Below are 23668 nucleotides of genomic sequence, written 5' to 3'. Positions count from 1 at the left end.
ATGTGGACTGAAGCTGTACTCTGCCACTCACTGCCTAGCTGAGGGACCCCCGCTGAGGTCTCTGCTTTCCTCTTTCCTAAAAAGAAGTTGGCTTAGATGAACTTAGATCCTTTCTAGCGCTAACATTCTATGATTTTATGAAAGGAACATTTGATTTTGTTCATGAGGACCTTTAAAAAGTGCCAGGGACAGCATTGTTAAGGGAATGACAACTTGTAGTAGAAATTTCATTGAAGAAATAAATGTTTGACTGTGTCGCAAGTGTTTTCTGAACTGTTCCCTAGCACTAGGTCCATTCTAGTTGTTCATTATCTTCTGTAAAACATCTAGCAAATAACTTGTAAAGAAGCCTCACTGCCCTTTGATTATAAGTGTTAAAAGAAGTAATTGCTGGCAGGAAAATGCCATCTCTTAGAAAGGCTTCCTTGGTCTGTGTGTTTTCATGCTTTCAATAATGTCTTGAGACACTGTGGCCTCGTGGTATCAAATGCCTCATTTTAATCTTGAAAATGCCTCTAGTTTGCTGATAGTTGTCAGGTAATTTAATCTGTTATATAAACCTTATTCTAAATTTAAGACCCAAAGCATCCTTGTGGTATATTAATGTATAGGATTTAATGCTCAGTAAATATACAATGGTATATGTTCCTTCACCTGAGATGGATTAGAAAATTACGTAGAGTAATAGAAAATCTTAGAGTAGGTGAGACAAATTAATTCACTTTCTTGTAGTCCTTTGGAAGGAAACTATTTCTGACTTTATCATTTTCTTGTTTTTTGACTACCCACAAGAATGCACAAAAGAAAGAGGTAATTACTTTTGATCATTGATTTTCACTCAGAGAAGCAAAACCTTACATTGAACCAGAGCAGGAGTTCCATACTTTCTAAACCGAAACCCAAAACAATCATAGCACTAGATTTATGATAATGAAGGATTTCAAATAGGTCTTCTAGTATATGTTTCAAAGAAAGGTGTTGTTTTCACTCAGGAATACATGGCTATGAATGTTTGTGGTTATTATTGACCAACTGGGCCTGTTCTTCACTTCTTTGGTTAATTTGTTGAATTATTTTGTATTGTGTTTTTATGTCATTATACATTACTTTTTCTTTAAAAACGACCTGAGGTATGGAATAGGCCTTTTTTAAAATTTTCATGTATTGTATTTAAAGTTGAATTTTTGACAGTGTTAAACTCAAAAGCTTATCACATCTCATTGTATTAATTTCCCATGCCCTGTTTTTTTTTTTTTTTTTTGCCCTGTTCCATTTTTAACTGTTGTATTGGCTTGTTCTGGAAGTAGCTGTGTATCTTTCACAGTGTGGTGCCCTTGTGTCAGTGCTACACCTCAGGTGTATACCATATTATTTACCTATCATTACTGCACCACTAAGTATTAGATTTAACTGCCAATTGACTGGTAAGTATAAAAGAATGAATGGGAGCTCTTGGTCTGCTGAGAAGCTCTTTTATTATGTTTATTAAGACATAACATTTATCCTTTTAAAGCGTACAGTTTGTAGAATTTTGACGAATGTATAGTCAGGTAACCACTATCACAATTAAGATGTAGAACATTTCCATCAGGAGAAAAGTGTCTTGTGGCCCTTGTCAGTCAATTCCTTTTCTTTTCCCCACCCGTTGGCAACTACTGATCTGTTTTTTGTCCCTATGATTTCACGCTTTATTTATTTATTTATCTATTTAGTTGTGAGTGTCAGAGTCTTACTTTGTTGCCCTTGTAGAGTGCTCTGTCGTCACAGCTCACAGCAACCTCAAACTCTTGGACTCAAGCAATCCTCTTGCCTTAGCCTCCCAAGTAGCTGGGACTACAGGAGCCTGCCACGATGCCCGGCTATTTGTTAGAGATGGGGTCTGGCTCTGGTTCAGGCTGGTTTCAAACTCATGAGCTCAGGCTATCCACCCACCTCAGCCTCCCAGAGTGGTGGGATTACAGGCATGAGCCACTCCACATGGAGTCTTTTTAAAGACTGTTATTTAAATTCAGTCATATAGTTATAATCTTTTCCGAGTTCTTTCATGTAGCATAATGCTTTTGTGATTTGTGTTTTTATGTCTATCAGTAGTTCATTCTTTTTTCATTTATTTATTTGAAGTGGGAGTCTTACTGTGTTATTGGGGAGGGGAGTGCGGGGCTGGGAAGATGGGGGAGAATTTTGATGACCAGGAATGCTGTTAAACTTTTTACAATACACAGGACAGCCTCCCACAACAAAGAATCATCTGGTCTAAGATTTCATTAGTGCCAGGGTTGAAAAATCCTGGTATGTAGTGAGCCCTCATGTACTCAACAGCTTAGTGGCAAATCTTAGTTCATTTTTCCCTCCCCCAAGAAGCAGACTGAGCAGTACATCATATCATTTCCTCTCTAAAGCTTTTGGAAGAGATAAAGCCTCTTTTTGAGAAAATGTAATTGATACCTGTATCATATTTTCTTAATATCAAATATTCAGTGTTCATATTTCCTCAGTTGTCTGATTTGATAAAAACTCTTTGTTCAAATAAGAGTCCAGCTTGAATTCATACATTACAGTTGGCAGATATGTAAAATAAGGTGCTTTTTAAGGAAACTAGAAAGTTTACATTTTAGTTTATGTTCTGCAGTTGACTTGCATGGAGCCATGGACAGAGCCTTTTCCTATAGTGACAAAATTAGAAATGTATTTTTCAATTAAATTTCAAAGCATGTGACACTTTGGAAGTCTGAGTTATTTGTTAAAGTGCTAGAGGCCCCAGTCCTTTATCATTTATTTAACAGCTCCTATGTCCATGTATCCCATGTATCCTGATTATTTAGTTAATGCAAATAGTCATCAAAATTTCTTACCTCTGTGAAATAGATACATTGAAGGTGTTATTGTCTTACCAGCTCTTGGTTAAGTGAGACTGAATTAACTCGTTCAGCAAATTTGAGGGCTTACTGTGTGTATGATACTGTCCTAGGTGCTAGAGGATATATATCATTGCTGCTCTTTATAGAACTTCCTAGTCCCTCCAGAACAGAATAAAGCACCCTGAGCTTTGTTAAACTAGCCTGTAGATTCTCAAACTAGAGCAAATGTTAGAATCACCAGGAGGGTTGTTATAGCACTGGTGGTTGGTCCCCATCCCTAGACCTTTGTGGTATATTAGAGGCCCCGGAATTTGCATTTCTAGCAAGTTTCCAGGTAATATTGATGGTAAAGGTCCAGGGACCACAGTTGGTAATCACTGCCTTATTATATTCCTTTAGATTGTACTCTGATTATTGAGAAGTTTCCAGTAGGTTTAATGAAGTTTTCAGGTTCCATGAATTTTTTTTTTTTGCAGTTTTTGGCCAGGGCTGGGTTTGAACCCACCACCTCTGGCATATGGGGCTGGCGCCCTACTCCTGTGAGCTACACGCTCTGCCCAGGTTCCATGAATTTTTAAAAACTAGTTTATGGGCTGGCGTAGTGGCTCATGCCTGTATTCCTAGCCCTCTGGGAGGCCAAAGTGGGTGGATTGCCTGAGCTCACCGGTTCAAGACCAGCCTGAGCAAGAACGGGACCCCATCTCTCAAAAAAAAAAAAAAGTAGCTAGGCGTTGTGGCGGGCCCTGTAGTCCCAGCTATGTGGGAGGCTGAGGCAAGAGAATCTCTTCAGTCCAAGAGTTGGAGGTTGCTGTGAGCTATGACACCATGGCACTCTACTGGGGTAACAAAGTGAGACTGCGTCTCAAAACAAACAAACAAACAAACAAAATAACAAACTAGTTTATGGAAAATAAGAATAGTTAACATTTGTTGATCACATACTGTATACCAGCAACAGTACAAAGTGTTTTATATAATATCACATTTAAAATATGGGATATGATTTTATTATTGAATCAAGCTGTTTGGGCCTTTAAGAAAAAGTTGATTTCTGAAGAACTTCTATTTTGTCTTGGGTCAGAGTGTTCCAAGAAAGATCTTACACACTTTTTGGGCTTTAATCTTTTGAATGTAAATTAGGGAAAGGTTGAAATTTGCAGGAAATGGAATATTGGTAATTTCAGTTATTTATATACCTCGTGATGTACATTGTAATTACTGATAAAAGACTTATAGCACATGATTTACATTGTAATTAGATATTTATACTACATACACAGTCTAATATAAATTACAAGTATCTTTCATCTTTGTTTCAAAGAGGATTGACTCACATCCATTTTAAAATTTCTAATTAAACCTGAAAGAGAAAATAAATCTCTTAGCTGGGAATCTTTAATGTCTTATCTTACACAAGAGGTTAAAGAATATAGAATTGGAATTGGTTTGCAAATAGTAATAAGGTGTTTGTGCTGACTGGGATGTACCTGCCTGTACATAGTAGTGAGAGGGCAGAAGTTGGTATTGGAAGAAAAGGACTGGTTTTCGTTGAAGTCCAACTTTTCCTTCAACTTAGAGTTCTTTAGCTCTGTGTTCTAGCTACCTGAGCTGCCCAGCCATAGTTAGTCTTATGTTCTTAATGTAGACTGGATAAGGCATTGTTTCTGTGGGATCTTGGAGTTCAAAGGTGAAGTAGGTGTTTTGTCCATATATATATATATATTTTTTTTTTTTTTGAGATAGTCTCATTTAGCCGCCTTTGGTAGAGTTATAATGCCGCAGCAACCTCAAACTCTTGGGCTTAAGTGATTCTCTTGCCTCAGCCTTCCAAGTAGCTGCGACTACAGGCGCCCATCACAGCGCCTGGCTATTTTTAGAGATGAGGTCTTGCTCTTGTTCAATCTGGTCTCAAACTCCTGAGCTCAGGCAGTCCACCCACCTTGGCCTCCCAGTGTCCACATTTTTTGTTAATAGTTAGGCAGTTGCTTTTGGATGAAGCCTAAGTATTGTGGGGTTTATGTCATGGAAATTTTCCATGAAAATGTGTATTGGTAGAATTTAATATGAAATTTGAATAAGGTTCTTTTTTTTTTTTTTTTTGTAGAGACAGAGTCCCACTGTACCGCCCTCGGGCAGAGTGCCGTGGCGTCACACGGCTCACAGCAACCTCCACTCCTGGGCCCACGTGATTCTCTTGCCTCAGCCTCCCCAGCAGCTGGGACCACAGGCGCCCTCCACAACACCCGGCCACCTCTTTATTGCAGTTTGGCCGGGGCTGGGCCTGAACCTGCCACCCTGGGCATATGGGGCCGGTGCCCCACTCACTGAGCCACAGGCGCCGCCCTTTTTTTTTTTTTTTTTTTTTTTTAGAGATGGAGTCTTACTATGTCGCCCTCCATAGAGTGCTGTGGTGTCTCAGCAACCTTAAACTCTTGGGCTTAAGCAATTCTCTTGCCTCAGTCTCCCAAGTAGCTGGGACTACAGGTGCCCACCACAATGCCTGGCTATTTTTTTTTGTTGCAGTTGCTTAGCTGGCCAGGGCCAGGTTCGAACCCACCACCCTGGGTATATGTGGCTGGCGCCATAACCACTGTGCTACGGGCACCAAGCCATAAGGTTCCTTTTGTAGTTAGTACCTTTATGACTGCACTGATAACATAGCAGATCCTAGAATAGGATTGACTCCTGGAGAAGAGTAGACCTTCAGGCTTAGAGTTCACTATCCAGAAGGATAATTTAATCTGTGGCAGGTGTCCTGTGATATTGAAGACACTCAAGGCTGTTTTCCACATAATCCACGTTTTGTTTCTACCTCTTTCCTCCCTTAGTGTTTTCCTGACCCCTACCCTTTCTCCTTCTGGCACCTGTGTGACCTCCCCTTTGCCAGCCTGCCCGTCCTCCCTTCCTGGCCCCTGCCTGTTCACCATTTCTTAGCCCTTACCTACCCTAGGCTTCCAGGGGTACCTGCAGGTGTGTTATTAGCTTTACTAGAGGAGTGGATTAGGAGCTTACATTTTCTTTTCTAAAATCATCAAAAGAAGATTGCTGTCTAGAAATTGGAGATATTGAATGAAAAAGAACCTTTCCCCTTCCACTGGTAAAGCATTCTAACATTTTTCCCCATTTCTGTTAATTTAGTACTGGTTCTTAATATTTATTTCCTGCTTATTACATGGTTCTACTTATTAGTGCCATGGAAAAAACCATTCCACAAATTAGTGTAAAACAACCATCATTTTGTTATTCTTCACAGATTATGCATCAAGAATTCAAACAGGGCTGGCTTCTCTACAGTGTCTAGGATGTCAGTTGCAGGGGTTCTTGAAAGGGTAGGGGGATTTGAACAACTGGGCTTCAGAACCTACGTCATAGAGTATTTCTTTGCTCACATATCTGGCATGTTGGCAGAAGGCTGGGTTTAGCTGGGACTTTTGGTCAGAGCGGCTACACCGAAGGCCTTAGTGTGATTGGCGCTTCTTCCATGGTGATTCAGTATTTCATCAAACAAGGCCAAAGTTTCCTGCGTTTTATGACATACCTTCAGAAATCGTGTTGTGTTACTTCTGCCATTCTGTCTCAGTTAACACAGTCATAAACCTACCCAGATTCCAAGGAAAGGGGCCCACCTTCATAATGGTGAATGTGTCAGAGACTTTGGGATCATGTTTGTCAGCCATCCAAGGAAGTGGCCCTTTGGGTTTAGAATCTGACCTACCATTTCATTGTGCGCCCTGGTTATCTCATCTATAAAACAAGATTGGTAATAATAATGACCTCACAGGGGTGTTCAAAGGACAAGGGCTTCTTTCATTTGGTTTCCTTTATATCTTTGTCCTCATACTATTCACTATGCCAGTAGTCCCAGGTGTCTCCTTGCTGTTTTTTAAACACACGAGGAACCCTCCAACCTCAGGGCCTTGGCACTGGCTGTTCTCTTTGCCTAGAACACTTTTCTTCCAAATATGGACATGACTAATGCTCTTACCTCCTCATCTTGTTCAGATGTCACCTCACTGAAGCATACTCTTGACTACGTGGCCCTCCCAATCCCCTTAATGCTTGGTGTAACTTTATTCCATTGCATTTGCTATCTTCTAATGTACTGTATGGGTTACATATTTCTTGATGTTTCTTATGTTTTATCAGTTTCCTGTGCAATACTAAAAGCTCTCTGAGAGCAGGAATATGTTGTTCACCAATACTATTCCAAGTATCTAGTACATGCTGGTCAAATTGCTGAGTGATTAAGGGAGACAAATGGGTAAAGCATTTAGAAGAGTGCCTGACACATAGTAAGTAATAGGTAAATGTTAGTCATTATCAATATTAATGATGTATTTGTGGTCTTCTGATTGATCAGTTCTATCCCTGTGTCCTCAGCCTCTCCTATCTGTAATTCATTTCAGTGAGATTGGCTTCTTTCTCCTTTTTAAAAAGTTTAGCTTACTTTCTTAAAGGGACATATGATGGAAACAGTCTGGGCTTAGAAGTGATGTATTAGCTTTACTGGAGGAGTGGATCTAGAAAAAATGGGATCTTAGCACCCTCTCACTGGCCACCTTGGAACTTGGTGCAAAAACTCTATAGCTTCCTGTGCACTTGAGGCTAAGAGTTTAAGAGTAGCCTGTGAAACATAGGGAGACCCCCCCATCTCTGCAAAAAACAAAAAAACAGAAAATAAAAATTGGCTAGGCATGGTGGTAGGTGCCCCTGTAGTCCCAGCTACTTAGGAGGATGAGGCAGGAGGATCATTGGAGTCAAAGAGTTCAAGGCTGCAGGGGTATGATGACACCGCTGCACTCTAGCCAGGGAAACGGAATTGAGACCTGAATCAAAACAGAAAAAATACACTTGGTTTTCATTTTCTTAATGTAAGTATATTACAAAGTAGTTTGTTTTGACCTGTAGGGATAGAAAGTGAGTGAAAGAGGGGACATTTTTTCTGGACAAAATGTCAGAAAAATGTATAAAGGAAGCTGAAAGTGGCCCTGCACTTTCAACTTCCCTCCCTGTGGGTAGAGTGAGAAGCCTCCCTCAAGCAGGAGTCAACAGCCACAACAGGGTTGGGTGTGGAACATCTAATCCTTTGAGGCCATGTGGGTGCCCAGGGAGCAATGGCAGCAGGATGCTTCTGCATCTGGAAGCATACACAGTGTGGACATAGAAGCATGACGCTCAGGCCTGAGTATTTCATAGGGTTAGAGCCATATTTGGTTTATTTTACCTTTATTGAGCAAACTGAATGCTTTATTCATCTGTTCAGGAAATATATATCAAAGGCTGCACAGTCTAGCAGTTTCGAGTTAGTAGCAGCATAATGTGGAAGACACTGGGCATTCAGATACTCTTTGGATTTCTCACTAAACAGTTATGTGGCTGCATCTTCATCGGGTGAATAGTGACAGTTGTTCTTCTGCTTTCCAGGCTGTGGTGAGGATCAGCTGTGTGGGTATATTTGTCAGCATGTGGGAAAATGAAGCTCTGTATGACCGGAAGGCAGTCCCTTTACTCCTATTTTATGTGACAGGAACATATTCAAAGTGTCTGATTTCTTTCTGAACACCCAATTTGAAATTTTTCTTTTCAGCATTCTATTGTTTTTCTCATGAATCTGTATCATGTGGTTGAATTCCTTTGAAGGAGTAGATACTTTGGGATTAACATGAAAGCAGCAATGTTTTGTTTCTTCAGCTAGAAGCTCTTAAAACTTGGCAGGTACTATGTGTTCTCTCATTTCCTTATCTTTGTGTATGCTGTATTGTAGCACACGTCACACGGAGATGGGCGTCAAGAAGTTACCTCTCGCACTGGCCGCTCTGGAGCTTGGTGTAGAAACTCTATAGCTTCCTGTGCAGATGAACAACCTGTCATCGGAAACTACAGACTGTTGAAAACAATTGGCAAGGGGAATTTTGCAAAGGTGAAATTGGCAAGACATATCCTTACAGGCAGAGAGGTAAATATGAATTGTGCTTATGTTTGTTATATCACTTGCTTTGTTTACTTCCATGTGAGAGAAAGAAGAAGAATGTATATATTTGGACTTATTTCTAAGCTAATTAAGCTTTTTAAAAAAAAACACAGAACACTTACTGTCTGAAAGTTCTTTTGTTTTCCCATTCCTTTAAATGTTGTGAGTATTATACTGAGTGTTCGAATAGTTGTTGCCTTAAAAAATAGGTAGTGTTTTGTTCTTTTTTAGTAGTAAATGTCCTCCACCACAGTAAAAAATGTCTTGAACTTCAGGTATGTACTCATGTGTATATGGTCATGGTACTTGAAATCAGTAGTATTGTATGTATATTGACAGATTTATCCTGAAGAGGCTTCTTGTTCTCTGTCTGAATACTTTCCTCATAGCTTGTGTTGGATGGCTTGTGGTGCAAGAAGGCACACACTTGCCTAACCTTTGTGATACTGGCGTTTTGCTCAGCCTTACTCATTTATCAACACGCATTCATTAAAGCCAGGAAATTCACTCTTCTCACATTCTTCTTGTGTGGCACAGAGCCTGCTTTGCTGCTTTGACATCATTTCTTGCATTTAGGTCTTTGCACCTGTGTTGTCTTTGCCTGAAATGCTCCTCACCCTCTGGCATTGGGATCACTTCTTCTGGGAAGTAAGACATTGACAGATCTCCTTCCCCAGGCATGGGATGTGATAAAAAAAATTCTGAGACTTCCCTGTATGGCACAAATTATGTTGGATTGTAATTACCGATTTTGTCTGCTTCCCACCCCCCACCAGCCTTGAGACTCCCCTAATTTTTAGGGATAGCTAGTAGTACTTAACATAGTGTTCAGCACCTGTTTGGTACTAAATAAGTATTTGTAATATAATAATGTAATGAATGTAATCATAGTTTTGAAGGAAGCTTTGAAAAGAAATGTTTTCCCCTTGCCAGACCCTCTTGGTGAATGTTCCAAGACTGGTTGGCAGTTGTGCCATGGCTTTGATACCCACAGCCTGCCTGGCGTGGGGCTGTTGGAGCAGGAGTCTTTGGCCCAGCATTCTGCTAACAAGCAGCCTGTTTGCAACAGCGTGGTCTACAAATAGTTTTGTTTTCTGTAGGTGCTGGGACTTGGGAAAGGTTGGGAAACATGGGTCTAAGCTGACTGCAATCTTCAGTTAAAGACTATAATGAGAACTTTGCCTTTTCACAATGCATGTCCGTTTCAGTGACAGAATCCCTTTGGATTTGTAGTTAGAACTACCCATTGAGTTGCTTCACCTGCTTCTGGAATCTAAACAACAGGAGTGGGTAGAGCTGTCCTTGCAGTCCTTCATCAAGACTTTCTTGAGATAAAGGAGCCACTCTGAGTTCAGTTCTCACTAGTTCTTGGTGGTTACTCACTAGTGTCCTTATGTGGGCAAAACTGTCTTACTCTTGTTTTTTTTTTTTTTTTTTTTTCTATTGTAGGTCTGACCTACAATCATATAAAATACAAACAGTTTATAAATTTATTATGCAGAATGTAAAAATTCCTTGGAATTTCTCTCTCTAATGAAAATCACATGTATATATTATTTCCACCATCTTTTGTATAGACATTAACTTTTTATTTATTTTAACAAAAAAAGGAAATCACATGGATAGTAATTATAGGTTTTTTTTTACTTAGTAATATGCCTTGACCATGTCTGGGTCTGGGTCTTAGTATGTATAGCTCTGGCACATTCAGTTTTATGGCAGCATATAGTCTTCCAGGGCACGGTGATACTGTAGTTTATTTTGTTTCTGTGGGCATTGGGTCTTTTTCTGATTTTTTTTGTTGTTATAAACAGATCTGCAGTGAATGTTCTTTTATATAGTTTGTGTTTTCTTGTTAAGAACTTTGGTATAAGATAAATTTCTAGAAGTGGAGGTCCTGGATCAAAGTGGATGAGTATTTAACATTACAATAGATACTGCTGAATCAGTTTTAAAAAAGAGTGATGTCCCTACTTAATTATCCTACCAATATGAATGAGAATGTCTGTTTTCCTATATCCCGGTTATACTGTAGATTTTTTTTTTTTTTTTTTTGAGACAGAGTCTTACTGTGTCACCCTTGGTAGAGTGCCGTGGCGTCACAGCTCAGAGCACCTCAAACTCTTGGGCTTAAGTGATTCTCTTGCCTTAGCTTCCCAAGTAGCTGGGACTATAGGTGCCCGCCACAATGTTCAGCTATTTTTTTGTTGTAATTGTCATGGTTGTTTAGCAGGCCTGGGCCAGGTTCGAACCAGCCAGTCCCCGTGCATGTGGCTGGTGTTCTAACCACTGAGCTATGGGCGCTGAGCCATTGTAGATAATTTTTGTCTGGTTGTTTTAATCTGTTTTTGCTGCTACAATAGAATACTAGAGACCACATAATATATAAAGAAAGAAAATGTATTTCTCACAGTCTTGGGAGACTAGGAAGTCCAAATTGTGGAGTACTCTGTTTGGTGAGGGCCTTTTTCGTTATCAAATCATGGTGAAAGTATAAAGAGAGGATTTTTGGAGAGAGGAAGAAAAGGCAGAGGGAGACAAAAAGGGAAAAGAGCACAGAGCCCTCGTGGGTTAGCCATCTCATGAAGATCCCACCCCTTAATACTGTTTTGATGGACATTAAATTTCAGCATAAATTTGGGTGGGGCAAACTTTCAAACGAAAATACTGATGGACAATACATGGTATGAAAAACGGTTATACTTTTTCCTTCATAACTACTTATATTCATGATATTTTCTTTTTTTTTTTTGTAGAGACAGAGTCTCACCTTATCGCCCTCGGTAGAGTGCCGTGGCGTCACACAGCTCACAGCAACCTCCAAATCCTTGGGCTTAGGCCATTCTCTTGACTCAGCCTCCCAAGTAGCTGGGACTACAGGTGCCCGCCACAATGCCCGGCTATATTCATGATATTTTCATATAATTTTGCCATTCACATTTTCTTTTTAAAGCAAGTTTCCTGCTTATAGTCTTTATTTATTCTTATTCTTAGTGATTTAAACCCTTTATGTTTCAATCATCTGTTGTGTAGGTTATGAATATTTTTCCCCAGGCAATTTTTTAACTGTTTATTACATGTTTCTTTAAGAGAAGTTTTAAATTTTTATGTAGTAAACTTACCTTTTTCTTTATTACATTTGTTTTTCATGTCTTCATGAGAATGGTTTATTTTGTTCCACAATTTAAGAAATAATACTGTTTTACCTTCTAATACTCCCTCTGTGGCTCACAGTTATTTGGTGTATTTTTGAAGGGATTGGTGTGAGGTGTAGGGAGCTCTCCCTTTTTTATTTTCATGGGTATTATACTTACTTGTCCAGGAACCATCTGTTCTTTCCCTACTGATTGAAGATTCCTATTTTATCAGATTCTCAATTTGCATATGTGTCTTTTTGTTTCTGTAATCTGTTATTTAACCTCATACCCAAGCCATGGTGTTTTTATTACTGCAGCTTTTGATTGTGTATTTATTTATTTATTTTTTGAGACAGTCTTACTGTGTTGCCCTCGGTAGAGTGCTGTGGTGTCACAGCTCACAGCAACCTCAAACTCTTGAGCTTAAGCAATTCTCTTGCCTTAGCCTCCCAAATAGCTGGGACTACAGTGTCTACCGCAATAGCCACCTGGCTATTTTTTGTTGTAGTTGTCATTGTTTGGCTGGCCTGGGCAGAGTTTGAACCTGCCACCCTCAGTGTACGTGGCTGGAACTGTAACCACTGTGCTATGGGCGCCGAGCCTTGATTATGTATTTTGATGTTTTGAAGTAGTCCACTACTGATAATTCTTAGTTTTCAATTTTTTTTGCCTTTTACTCTTCCAGATTCATTTCATTTCATTGCATTGCGCTACATTTCAGTTTTTTTTAGAGACAGAGGGTTTTGCTTTGTTGCTTCACTATATTGTAGTGGCATCATCATTGCTCACTGCAGTGTCTAACTCCTGGGCTCAAATGGTCCTCCTCCCTCAGCCTCCCAAAATGCTCGTTTATAGGAGTGAAGCACCTTGCCTGGTTATAGATGAATTTTATTATTATTTTTTTAATTTAATTTAATTTTTTTTGACACAGAGCCTCAAGCTATTGCCCTGGGTATAGTGTCGTGGTATCAAAGCTCAGAGCAATCTCCAACTCCAGGGGTTAAGTGATTCTCTTGCCTCTGCCTCCCAAAGTAGCTGGGACTACAGGCGCCCGCTACAAAGCCTAGCCATTTTTTGGTAGTTGTCATTGCTGTTTGGCAGGCCCAGGTTGGATTTGAACCCACCAGCTCTGGCGTATATGGCTGATGCCTTAGGCACTTGAGCTATAGGTGCCAAGTCATAGATGAATTTTAGAATCAAGTTGCCATGTTCTGACAAGAGAGCACGGAATTTTGATTAGATGATTTTTGATGCGATTGATTTGGTTTATAAATTAATTTGGGAGGAAATGGGATATTTTAATGATACAGAGTCTTTGTATCCAGGAATATAAATTATGTATCAAATTTGTTTCAGCGTTAGTAACTTTCTCCATCTGGATTTTGTATAATTCTTGCTAAAATAGTTCCAAGGTATTTTATAATTTTTGTTGGTGTGGTAAATGAGTTTTTCCCCCCTAACTATTGTGAATGTGTGGGAATGTAATGACAGTTGTATAACATCTTGTATTTTGGTAAACTCAGTATCATTTTGAACATTGATAATTAAGCTTTTAAAACTTGTACATTTTTTATTTTGATGTTTAGTTCTGTGATTTTAGCTGTGTATAGATTCATATTACCATCACCATAATTGATACAAAACAGTCCCATTACTCTAAAAAAAAAAAACTACACACCTTCCTTGTGCTGTCCGTTTATGGTTACCCCTCCCTCACAACAACCTTCTACAACCACCTGTCCTTTATCCCCATACTTTTGATTTTTTGAGGATGTCAAGTGACATCAGATGAAATAGTATGTAACCTTTTGAAATGGGCTTCTCACTCAGCATAATGCCTTTGAGATTCATAGAGGCTGTTGCAGATAGTGATAGTTTGTTCTTTTTTATCGTTGAGAAATATTCCATTGTATGGCTGTACAATGGAAGACCGTTTGTCTTCACTCCTCCACTGAAGGACACTTGCATTGTCTGCAGTGTTTGGCAGTTATGAATTCAAATTATAGAGCTGCTATAGATCTTCGTGTGCAAGTTTTTATGTGAACACAAATCTTAATTTCTCTAGGATAGCTACATAGGAGTGACATTACTGGTAAAAAATAAAGTGAATTGTTACTAGAAAATTTGGCCTTGTTTAGTATAAACTGCTAGTCTCTTTATTGGTATTATCACTTGGTAGTATTCTCAGCCTACTAAAAGCTAGTGTCTGTATTTTTGTCAGCATTCTGTTGATGGATGTGTGATGTATCTTGCCTATTGAGATAACTAAAACCTCTAAAGAAAACCCAAGGGATTGCAGAAAGTGGTATTGGAGATTCAGGGACTTAATTCATTCTGAGTTGGTATAAGATAAAGGGTTATTATGTATTGTGTTAAGACAGTTTTAACTTCTGTCCTTGGGATAAGGACAGAGATGTAATGGAATTAATGTAGTGGAAAGAATTCCCTGAAAGAAGGGAATAGGGATAATTTATATGCACGTAAGTTACAAGATACTTGTGAACATACATATAAAAGGTACTCATGAAAAATTATGCGTTCTTGGGAAGAAAGACATTTTTATTTAACAAATATAATAGTGGAAATAGAATCAAATCTTTAAGTATATAAAATGGTTGTGGTATAAGTTCAATTTAGATAGACTTCACTGTCTAGCATGATTCTTAATCTTTAATTTTTAGAACATGAACTAATCAGAAATAGGCATCATCATCCTTATTTTTCTGTTTCTTCAAACGCAGGACCAGTTGTGAAATCCTTCTCATTTAATTCTTGGATGAAAATTGTCCTTATTTTCATGAGAGCATTTGTCCCATATTTAATATGAATTTGGGATGTTAGTTGCATCTGCTTCCTTGCTTTTGGCCAACTTTTCACAACTTAAAGTTATTTTGGCTTCTGAAATATTGTCTGTTTTTTGTACTACAGTTTTCTTTCAAGCTAAATATTTTCTTTTAAATTCAATTTTCTCCTCACTGGTTTTCATAGCCTCTAAGAGATCTTTCTTTTCCCACAGATGAATGGCAAGAGAACTCACTTGTACCACTCATTGGTGCTTTAATTGAAGCTATTATCTTAAAAAAATTATTTTCCCAAAGTCAAATATACTAAAAAGTTCCAACTAGAATCACAAGTTTCTTTTTTCACCCTGCTTTTTCCTTCAGTATTGTTTACTCAAAGGCTCCTACTTTCAGTTATTTAGGCTTGCTCTTCTGGTACTCCGTCAACTTTGTTCAAATTTATGATTTTAGACATTGGTGACCTCCTCCTTATGGAAGAGGGCTATAGCTCTCTTACATCTCGCATCTACATCTACTTTCCTTTCCCTAGCCTTCCTAATGCAGTGATATATTTGGTTAAACTTAGATTATTTACTTAAGACTTTGTAAATGTTGTTAACTTTTGGCTCTGATCATTTTCTTACGTAATTTTTAATTAAAAAAAATATGTATTTTTTAGGTTAGGCTTTGGCTTACACCTGTGGTACTAGCCCTTGGAAGGCTGAAGTGTGAGGATTACTTGAGGTCATGAGTTCAAGATAAACCTGAGAAAGAGTGTGAGACCCTGTCTTAACAAAAAATAGAAAAATTAGGCAGGCATGGTGGCGTACACCTATAGTCCCAGTAGCTTGGTTGGCTGAGGCAAGAGGATTTGCATGAGTAAGGTGTTTGTTGTTGGAGTGAGCTACAGTAACACCACATTACTCTAGCCAGGTCAACAGAGTGATACACTGTCTAAAAAGAGAGAGAGAGAAAGAGAGAGAGAGAGAGAGAGAATGAACAGGGGGCTAGAAATCAAGACAGCAAGATAGCTCCAGTCACAGAGAAATGGGTTGGTAGCTACAGGGAGATATCAGGCCTAGCTATTTTTAGAAGTTAGACCAAATATCGACATGTTTGCTAATGGGAATAATCTAACAGAAAGGGGGAAAGTGCAAGAGAGACAGACAGACATTAGAGTGGGTGAGAAGGGATGGTGGAGGCATTCTGTGGATACGCTGGACAGTTCTTTCATAGAAACAGGAGGAAGGTAGAGAGTAGTTGCATCATTGCAGGTGATGGGAGTGGTGGGAGCTTCTAGAAAATCTCTTCTAAGTGTAGCTGTTTTTTCCATAAAATGGAAAGCTAGATCATCAGCTAAGAGAGTACTGAGGAGATAGGTATTAGGAATCTGAAGAGATTAAAATAGTTACCAGATAGGGGAGTTAATAGACTAGAGATGGATAGAATTGCCAGTCAGTCTTACAGCTTCCTTGAAGATAGTGGTTAAGGATTAAAACTGGAAAGAGTCAGCAGAGCTGTATGTTATTCTTCACCCACATTCAGTTTCCTAATTGTGGGAATGGCATTTGCAGAGAGTTGGGGTTTTGTCACACTAATGCAGTGAAATGAGTAAGGAGCAGAGGAACATTCACTGGAGTCATTACAATGAAAAGATGGATTTAAGTAGGAAGTAAGAACTTGAGGGGGAAGACAGACCATAAAGTTGTGGGATCAGTGGATCCTGCTGAGTTCAGACAATTATTGCAGGGTTTGAGTGAGCAGGAAGGATAGGAGGATTTGGTTAAAAGAGTAGGAAGCTCAAATTTGGGATCATAAAAGGTTTTCAGATAGAGACAGCAGCTGAGGTATGTTAACTTTTTTTTTCGCTGTCTTCAAGTTTATCCTTGGTTTTTAGACATTTCATAATAAGGTACTAAGGAGTAAGTTTCATTCATTGTTCTTGGTATTTATTGGATCCTTTAGTATAGATTTTTTATCTTTATTTCTGGAGAATTGTCTTTTCTTTTTAAAATTTAAACATCTTTATTCTGGAATTCTTAAATGTAAACTTCTTTTTTTTTAATTTGGCCGGGGCTGGGTTTGAACCCGCCACCTCCGGCATATGGGACCGGCGCCCTACCCGCTGAGCCACAGGTGCTGCCCTATTCTGGAATTCTTATTCAGAGATCGGAACTCTTGAAAAGAGCCTTGATTTTTATTTATTTACCTAAAAAAACCTTTTTGTTTTTTAAAGAAACAATGTCTTTGTCACCCTGGCTGGAGTACAGTGGCACAATTGTAGCTCACTGTAGCCTCAGATTCCCATGCTCAGGGGATCCTCCCTTCTCAGCCTCTAGAGTAGCTAGACCTACAGGTATGTTCCACCACACCTGGTTGGTTAATTTTTAAAATGTTTTTTATAGGGATGGAGTCTCTATAGGATTGAGCCATGGCACCCTGACTAAATTTTTATTCAAAGAAGCTAGTGACTGACAAAAGAGTTAATACCCAGAATGATTTGCTGTAGTTAAAAATTAATAGTAGCTAATTTGGAAGCAATCACACAGAAGGGTGAAAGAAAGTCTTAATGTCCTGCTAACAGACATAACTAGAGAGCAAAAAGATGATCAACATGCTTTTAGTACAGTTTGGAAGTTTAATTAATGTGCATAAAAATACTTTATATAAGCCTGATTCCTACATATTAAAAATCAATTGGATAGTTATGGATACCTCTATTTTGGTAAAATATACATAACATAAAATTTTTAACTATTTTTTAAACATATAGTTTGGTGAAATTAAGTACATTCACATTGTTATGCAACTATCACCACTCTATTTCCAAAACAGATCATTAATACTCATTTTTTGTGGATTCTATATATGCTGATTCACCTATTTAATAAAATTTATTTGTAGGGTGGCACCTGTGGCTCAGTGAGTAGGGTGCCAGCCCCATATACCAGGGGTGGTGGGTTCAAACCCAGCCCCAGCCAAATTGCAACAAAAAAATAGACGGGCGTCGTGGCAGGCACCTATAATCCCAGCTACTTAGGCAAGAGAATCGCCTAAGCCCAAGTTTGCTGTGAGATGTGATAGCATGGCACTCTACCAAGGATTAATAAGTGAAACTGTCTCAAAAAAAAAAAATAAATAAAATAAAATTTATTTGTAACCTTAACATCAGTATAGGACTTTGGCATTGATTTTTCAATGTGTGTGCACATCCCCAGTCGAATTCAATAAAGCAGCACTTAGCCTTCTTTCAGCCCTCACAGTGTAAACAAATGTCCTTTTTGTGGTCTATTTAATGACACTTTTTTGTTTTGCATTTTTGTGCTGTTAATGATTATTTAAGATAGCTCTCCCAAATGGTGCTGAAGCACTATCTAGTCTTCCTGAGTGCAAGGATATGTTTGCATTCTTACAAAGAATGCATGTGTTAAGCTTCATTAGGGCAGGCGGTTGGCATTGAGTTGAGCGTTAACCAATAATACATTGTAACAGAAGATGTCATTAAACCATTAAACGGATAACCTGCATAAAACAAACATTGATCAGTTGATGAAAATGTGACCTTTGACTTGTAGGAACCTAACCCTGTATTTTCCTTTAGGAGCAATAATACAGTATTTACTAATTTGGTGATGACAGTGATTTTGTGGATAATTACCATGAATAACAAGAATTGACTGTATCCTTTTTATGAAAGAAGAGGCTTAATTATTTCCACTGTTTTCCCTTAACACATGCATGGGTAATGATGTTAGAAAAGATCTTAGGCTTTCCTCATTTGATGATTTTTGTTTTTCTGTTAATGTTTTGAAGAGTGGAACCCTAAGAAGCAAATTGAGAGTTCCCTCTACATGGGGTGGGGTATGTGGAAGACACTGGTTGAGTGCCTGGCTTCATAGTAGCTGAGACAGACATTGGGACCTTCCACATACAGTAGTGTTATTTTCTCTTGGGTTAAATTTTTCCTTTGCACACTCTGGGCTTGTCTTCCTGTGCCCTGCTGTGTGTGCCACTATACTATTGTAAGATTTTTATTTCTCAGAAATTTTGAGGTCACTTGTCTTTTGGCACTTAACTTCTTCCATTTTCTTCGCCATTTTTTTTGTCATTTTGTGTTTATCTTCAATTGGCCTATCAGGTAGGAGAAGAAAAAATTATATGTGGTCAGTGTGCCATTTTTAACCAAATGTCCTCATTATGGATACAAAAAAAATCTTATAGTTATTTTTATTCAAGTTGTGTATTGTACAATTTAAAGAGTAGTTTAGGAGGTAGTCCCCTAAACTACCCCCTCTGCTGAGAGAGCCACTTGTCTTTTAAACTGATTATTTAGGTTTTACTTTCATATCTTTATAACATACTTAAGTTCTTGTTTTTCTGTTTTAGACATTATTCACTTTTTATTGTGGTTTTCTTAAAGTGATCATTGATATTTAAAACACACAAAAACTCAGTTTATTGAAATATAACATGCACAAAAGTCCTTGAGATATAAATCTATAGCTTGATGAATTATTACAAAGTAAATACATTTGTATAACTATGACCCGGGGCAAAAAATATTCTCTGACCCACATCTAGAAGCCTCTTCCTTCTGCCCCTTCCAGTCACTCATTGTCTTTCCTCCCTAAGGGAGCCACTGTGCTGACAATCTAATACCATAGATTAGTTTTATCTGTTTTTTAAAACATTTTATTAATGGAATTCTACAGTATATTATTTTGTATCTGCTTCTTGCTTATAATATTCTCCCATGTTGAAATTTTATTTTGTAGCCAATTGTTGGCAGTTGTTTGGCATGATCTCTCTTTGCTTTGGATTGAATTGTATTGCCCCAAATTTGCAAGTTGAAGCCTTAACCCCAGTGTGACTGTGTTATCTCAGGTAAGGTATAGAAGGTTAAATGAAGTCTTAAGTATGAGCCCTGATTGATAGGATTAGGGTCCTTATATGAATGGACACCAGAGAACTTGCTCTCTCCACTAATGAGGACACAATGAGAAGAAAGCCCTCACCACAACCAGTCATGCTGTCACCCTGATCTTGGACTGGCAAGTTCCAGAACTGTGAGAAAATAAATTTCTGTTGTTTAATCCACCCAGTCTGTGGTATTATGTTATGGCAGCCCAAGCTGATCAATACACCGTATCCCCTTAAAGGATTTGGGATTTTTTTTTTTGCCTGCTCTTTTAGTGTTTGTGGATGCTTTAACACTTCTTGGGAGCAGGACTTTTTGACCAATAGTGAACTGATAGAAAGTAGCAGGTAAGGATTTTTCTTAAGTGGATATGTGCTGTGGGTTTCGGTCCTTTTGGTTGAGGATTGTTGGGGGAAAGCCCTTCTTGTGTATGAGCTGTCCTTATCCCCATTTTGTAATTTTTCACTTGCTTCTGGCATCAGGATGATTATAAATGGAATTTCCCAGAACTTTACACAGTAGGTGGCAGTGGCGCTCCTCTCTCATCTAGTGAATCCTCTTGGTGTTTGCTGTGTTCCTCTTCACCCAGCTCCACAACTGTAGGACTGAGTGGGAGGTCTTTTCTAATCCTTAACTTTCTGAGGCAGAGCAACCTGGTACTCACAGTTGCCATCCCTTTGGTAACCTCAGGGTCTCAGCTTTAACTGAGCTCCCTAGACTCCAGCTCTGGGCCAGGGTTATTTTGGTTGAGTCTTCCCAGCAGGGAGCTGGGAGGAGGAGGGGATTGGGAACTTCCACCTCAGGCTTCAGTGCTGCACATATACATGCACATGTCCCTTTTAATGTTTCACTTTGGGGACGCTGTTGCTTTTAATAAAGTAACTGTTCTCTGCAGTTTTATTAAGCCAAATAGTACAGTAGAACCTCTAAGTTCCACCCAAGGGACTGTAACAAACTGATCAACATACAGAGGTGGTCAACATAAGGAACTAGGCCTACTGTACTGGTAAGTACATGTGGTGCTTGTCCTATCTATGAAAATTAGGTCAACTTAAGGAGGTGATCAATCTAGGGAGATGGTCAGCTATGGAGCTTATCCTACATTTGAGCTCCTGTTTTTGCTTTAGATGCTGTTTGATTAGCAGTACCTGAAGATGAAAATAGTATAAGAACAAAATCAGAAGAGAATCTTTAGAATAGAAGGAGGGTATTGAGCAGAACTAGAAGAAACTGGTGATTGAGTACAGTCATGAGAATAGAAACCAAGTCTCAGAAGATTCAAAGGAAGAAGAACTGGAATGGCAACATGTTTGACAGATTGGAGAAGGTGGAGGAAAACTGGATGGGAACCAGAAGAGAACAATATATCTAACAGGTTTCTTTGGAATTGGTAGATCCAAATGTACCACATAAAATTAACCTATGGAGTAAAGTTTGAAGGAAATTAATTCATTTGACTTTGATTTATGTACTTTTTAAAACCATATTGTTCTGTTAAAACACGAGAAGCCCTATTTCCTCACTGTGCTGTCTCCATCTATAAAATGTCTGGGTACTGATTATGGTGTTCATGGCCTCAGTTCAACTCACCAAACATTTATTGAATACACCTGTGTGCCAGGTAGTGCGTAAGGCTATAAAGATGAGTAAGGTGTCTTTGTCTCCAATTGAGATATGCACAAGGTAGTCAGTGTTCGCATATTTCAGCGGCTGTTATTGTCTTCTGCTTATTTACTTCCCATTGGAACACACATTCATTTACTCTTTATTCCTTCCCCAATCTGATTTGCCTCCCTTGGGGTTAGTCCTTCCACTCCAGGGTCAGAATCACTGGATGCTTTGCTGCAACTTTTCCTTTCTTGTAGCTCTCATGGAGGTTATGGATTCATAGGGAATAAATAACTAGGCCAGATAGAGGCTTTGGACTAAGTTAAACAGTTTTAAAAAAACATAGTATTAATGTATATCGTGTGGCTATTCTCAAAATGTGGCATGAGAACCCCTTGAGGTTTTCTGAGATCTTTTCAAGATTAAAGTCAAAACTATTTTTTTAATACTATTAAAACATTTGCTTTTTTCATTCTCCCTTCTGTAAGGGTAGAGTGGAATTTTTTTCAGAGGCATGGTGTGTGATGGTTACAGCAGATTGAATGCAGAAGCAGAAATGAAAATTTCTTTCTTTTCGTTCTTTCTTTTTTTTTTTTTTTTTGAGACAAGAGTCTCACTATGTCACCCTTGGTAGAGTGCCGTGGTATCACAGCTCACACAGCACCATCAAACTGTTGGGCTTAAGCTATTCTCTTGCCTCAGCCTCCCAAGTAGCTGGGACTACAGATACCCAATGCCCGGCTATTTTTTTGTTGCAGTTATCGTTATTGCTTTAGCTGGCCAGGGCTGGGTTTGAACCTGCTAGCTTCCATGTATGTGGCTGGTGCCCTACCCACTGAGCTACGGGCACCGCCAAAAAATGAAAATTTCATACAACTAAATTAATGTTAACATGTGATAAGTTCATTGTTATTTGAAATGAATTAAGTACTTATTTTTGTAATTCCTCAGTTTTTATTTGTAATATAGTAAATATTAATATAACCCACATTTGGGGTGATTATTAGTGTTTAAGAGTGTAAAGGAGACCAAAAAGTGTGAGAACCATTGACAGAGAATCTCCCAGCCTTTCTTCTCCCATTTTGGTTACAAATGCCTTCTGCAGTGGGGTGTCTTATCCTGGGTGTTACAGGATGCACAGCAGGAAGCATTGCCTCTCTGGTCGTTCACTTGCTGTCATGGCCCTCAGATTCAAACCTGAAGTGATTTAAACTCCCTAGTCATGGCAAAGCCTCTGTCCACTTATGTTTCCTTCCCTCATCACTCCCACCCTCCCCTCATTCTGGATACTTGTAATCCATAGAAATTTTTATCCAACAAATGATAAGCTGACTAAGAGAGGATGTTAGTATAGGTCTACTTAGTAAATAAGAGTAAAACGGATTCTTATTCCTTTAATATAAAAAATGCACATAAATAGAAGCTATGGTTCTTTCTTCCTGTATCCTAGTGGCTTATTCTTATATACTGATATATTCACCCCTTTCTGAACAAAGGCTGCCAGGTGGCCCTTTGTTGCTTCTGTACTTGTTTTACTTGGTTAGATTGGTCTCCTTTTCTTCTTTAACTAAATAAAATGTTTTTAAAGCTTCCAGATTGAGCACTGATCTATTTATTTATTAAGTTCTCACTGCACAGTATGCTCTGGGGAGTTGAATATTCTGGGCTATATAAACTTAGAAAAGCTATAGTTCCCTCCCTAGGATCAGAGAGTTGACTAAAATGTTAATAAGTAATGAAGAAAAGATTTGCTAAATTATGTATCTTTTTAGAAGTTTTCATGTGTATGTTTTTCCTTTTCTCCTTTCCCTTTTCTTTTCCCTTTTTCCCCTTTCCCTTCTTTTTGCTTTGAAGGAGATCATTTCCCCGTTATCTGTAAATAACTTAAATATAAAATGTTATAACCCTTATTTTTATGAAGTCCCTATTTTCAGTTGTACAGTTTTATAAAGTTACAATTCATATTATAACCAGCTAAGTTTTAGGTTTTCAAGTTTGTTTGCTTGATTGCTTTTTAACAATGCTGTATGTTTTTTGTAATTATTAAATTTTTAAAATCTATACATGTTTTTTATTTTTTTCTAGGTTGCTATAAAAATAATTGACAAAACTCAATTGAACCCAACAAGTCTACAAAAGGTAAGATTGGGGCCATATCCAGTATTTTAAAAATGACTGTTAGTGCTAGTTACTATCTAATTTGTCCCTTAAATACCTTAGTTGTTACTTCTATTTATTATGTGTAGTGCTATAAAGTTTCCTGTTCAAATGAATACAACTTAAATGTAGTATTTTATCAAAGTAATTTGGTTATCTTCATTTGAAGGTTATGATTTTTTAAATGTTCTTAATATTAAACATAAAGTAAAGGCAGTACTTTATATTTTGATTGGCAT

At 38.3% G+C, this 23668-nt stretch overlaps 1 protein-coding gene across 10 annotated transcripts in view; it reads left to right on the top strand.

Annotated features, from left to right (window-relative positions):
• The window catches only part of MARK3 (microtubule affinity regulating kinase 3), a 77862-nt gene that overhangs the window by 1312 nt on the left and 52882 nt on the right, over window positions 1-23668 (top strand). For 8 of the 10 annotated variants that reach the window (XM_053601444.1, XM_053601442.1, XM_053601443.1 and 5 more), the window contains exons 2-3: window positions 8623-8814; window positions 23358-23411. In XM_053601444.1, coding sequence (XP_053457419.1) covers window positions 8623-8814; window positions 23358-23411 — 246 coding nt within the window. Of the gene's footprint in view, window positions 1-8622; window positions 8815-19521; window positions 19631-20816; window positions 21040-23357; window positions 23412-23668 lie in introns of those variants that run through there. The other 2 variants (XM_053601446.1, XM_053601447.1) reach the window with 2 other exon arrangements.

Source organism: Nycticebus coucang, chromosome 9, assembly GCF_027406575.1.
Source record: "Nycticebus coucang isolate mNycCou1 chromosome 9, mNycCou1.pri, whole genome shotgun sequence".
Lineage (NCBI taxonomy): Eukaryota > Metazoa > Chordata > Mammalia > Primates > Lorisidae > Nycticebus > Nycticebus coucang.
The sequence above is the reverse complement of the archived record's forward strand: the minus strand, read 5'-3'. Positions and strand labels throughout refer to the sequence as shown.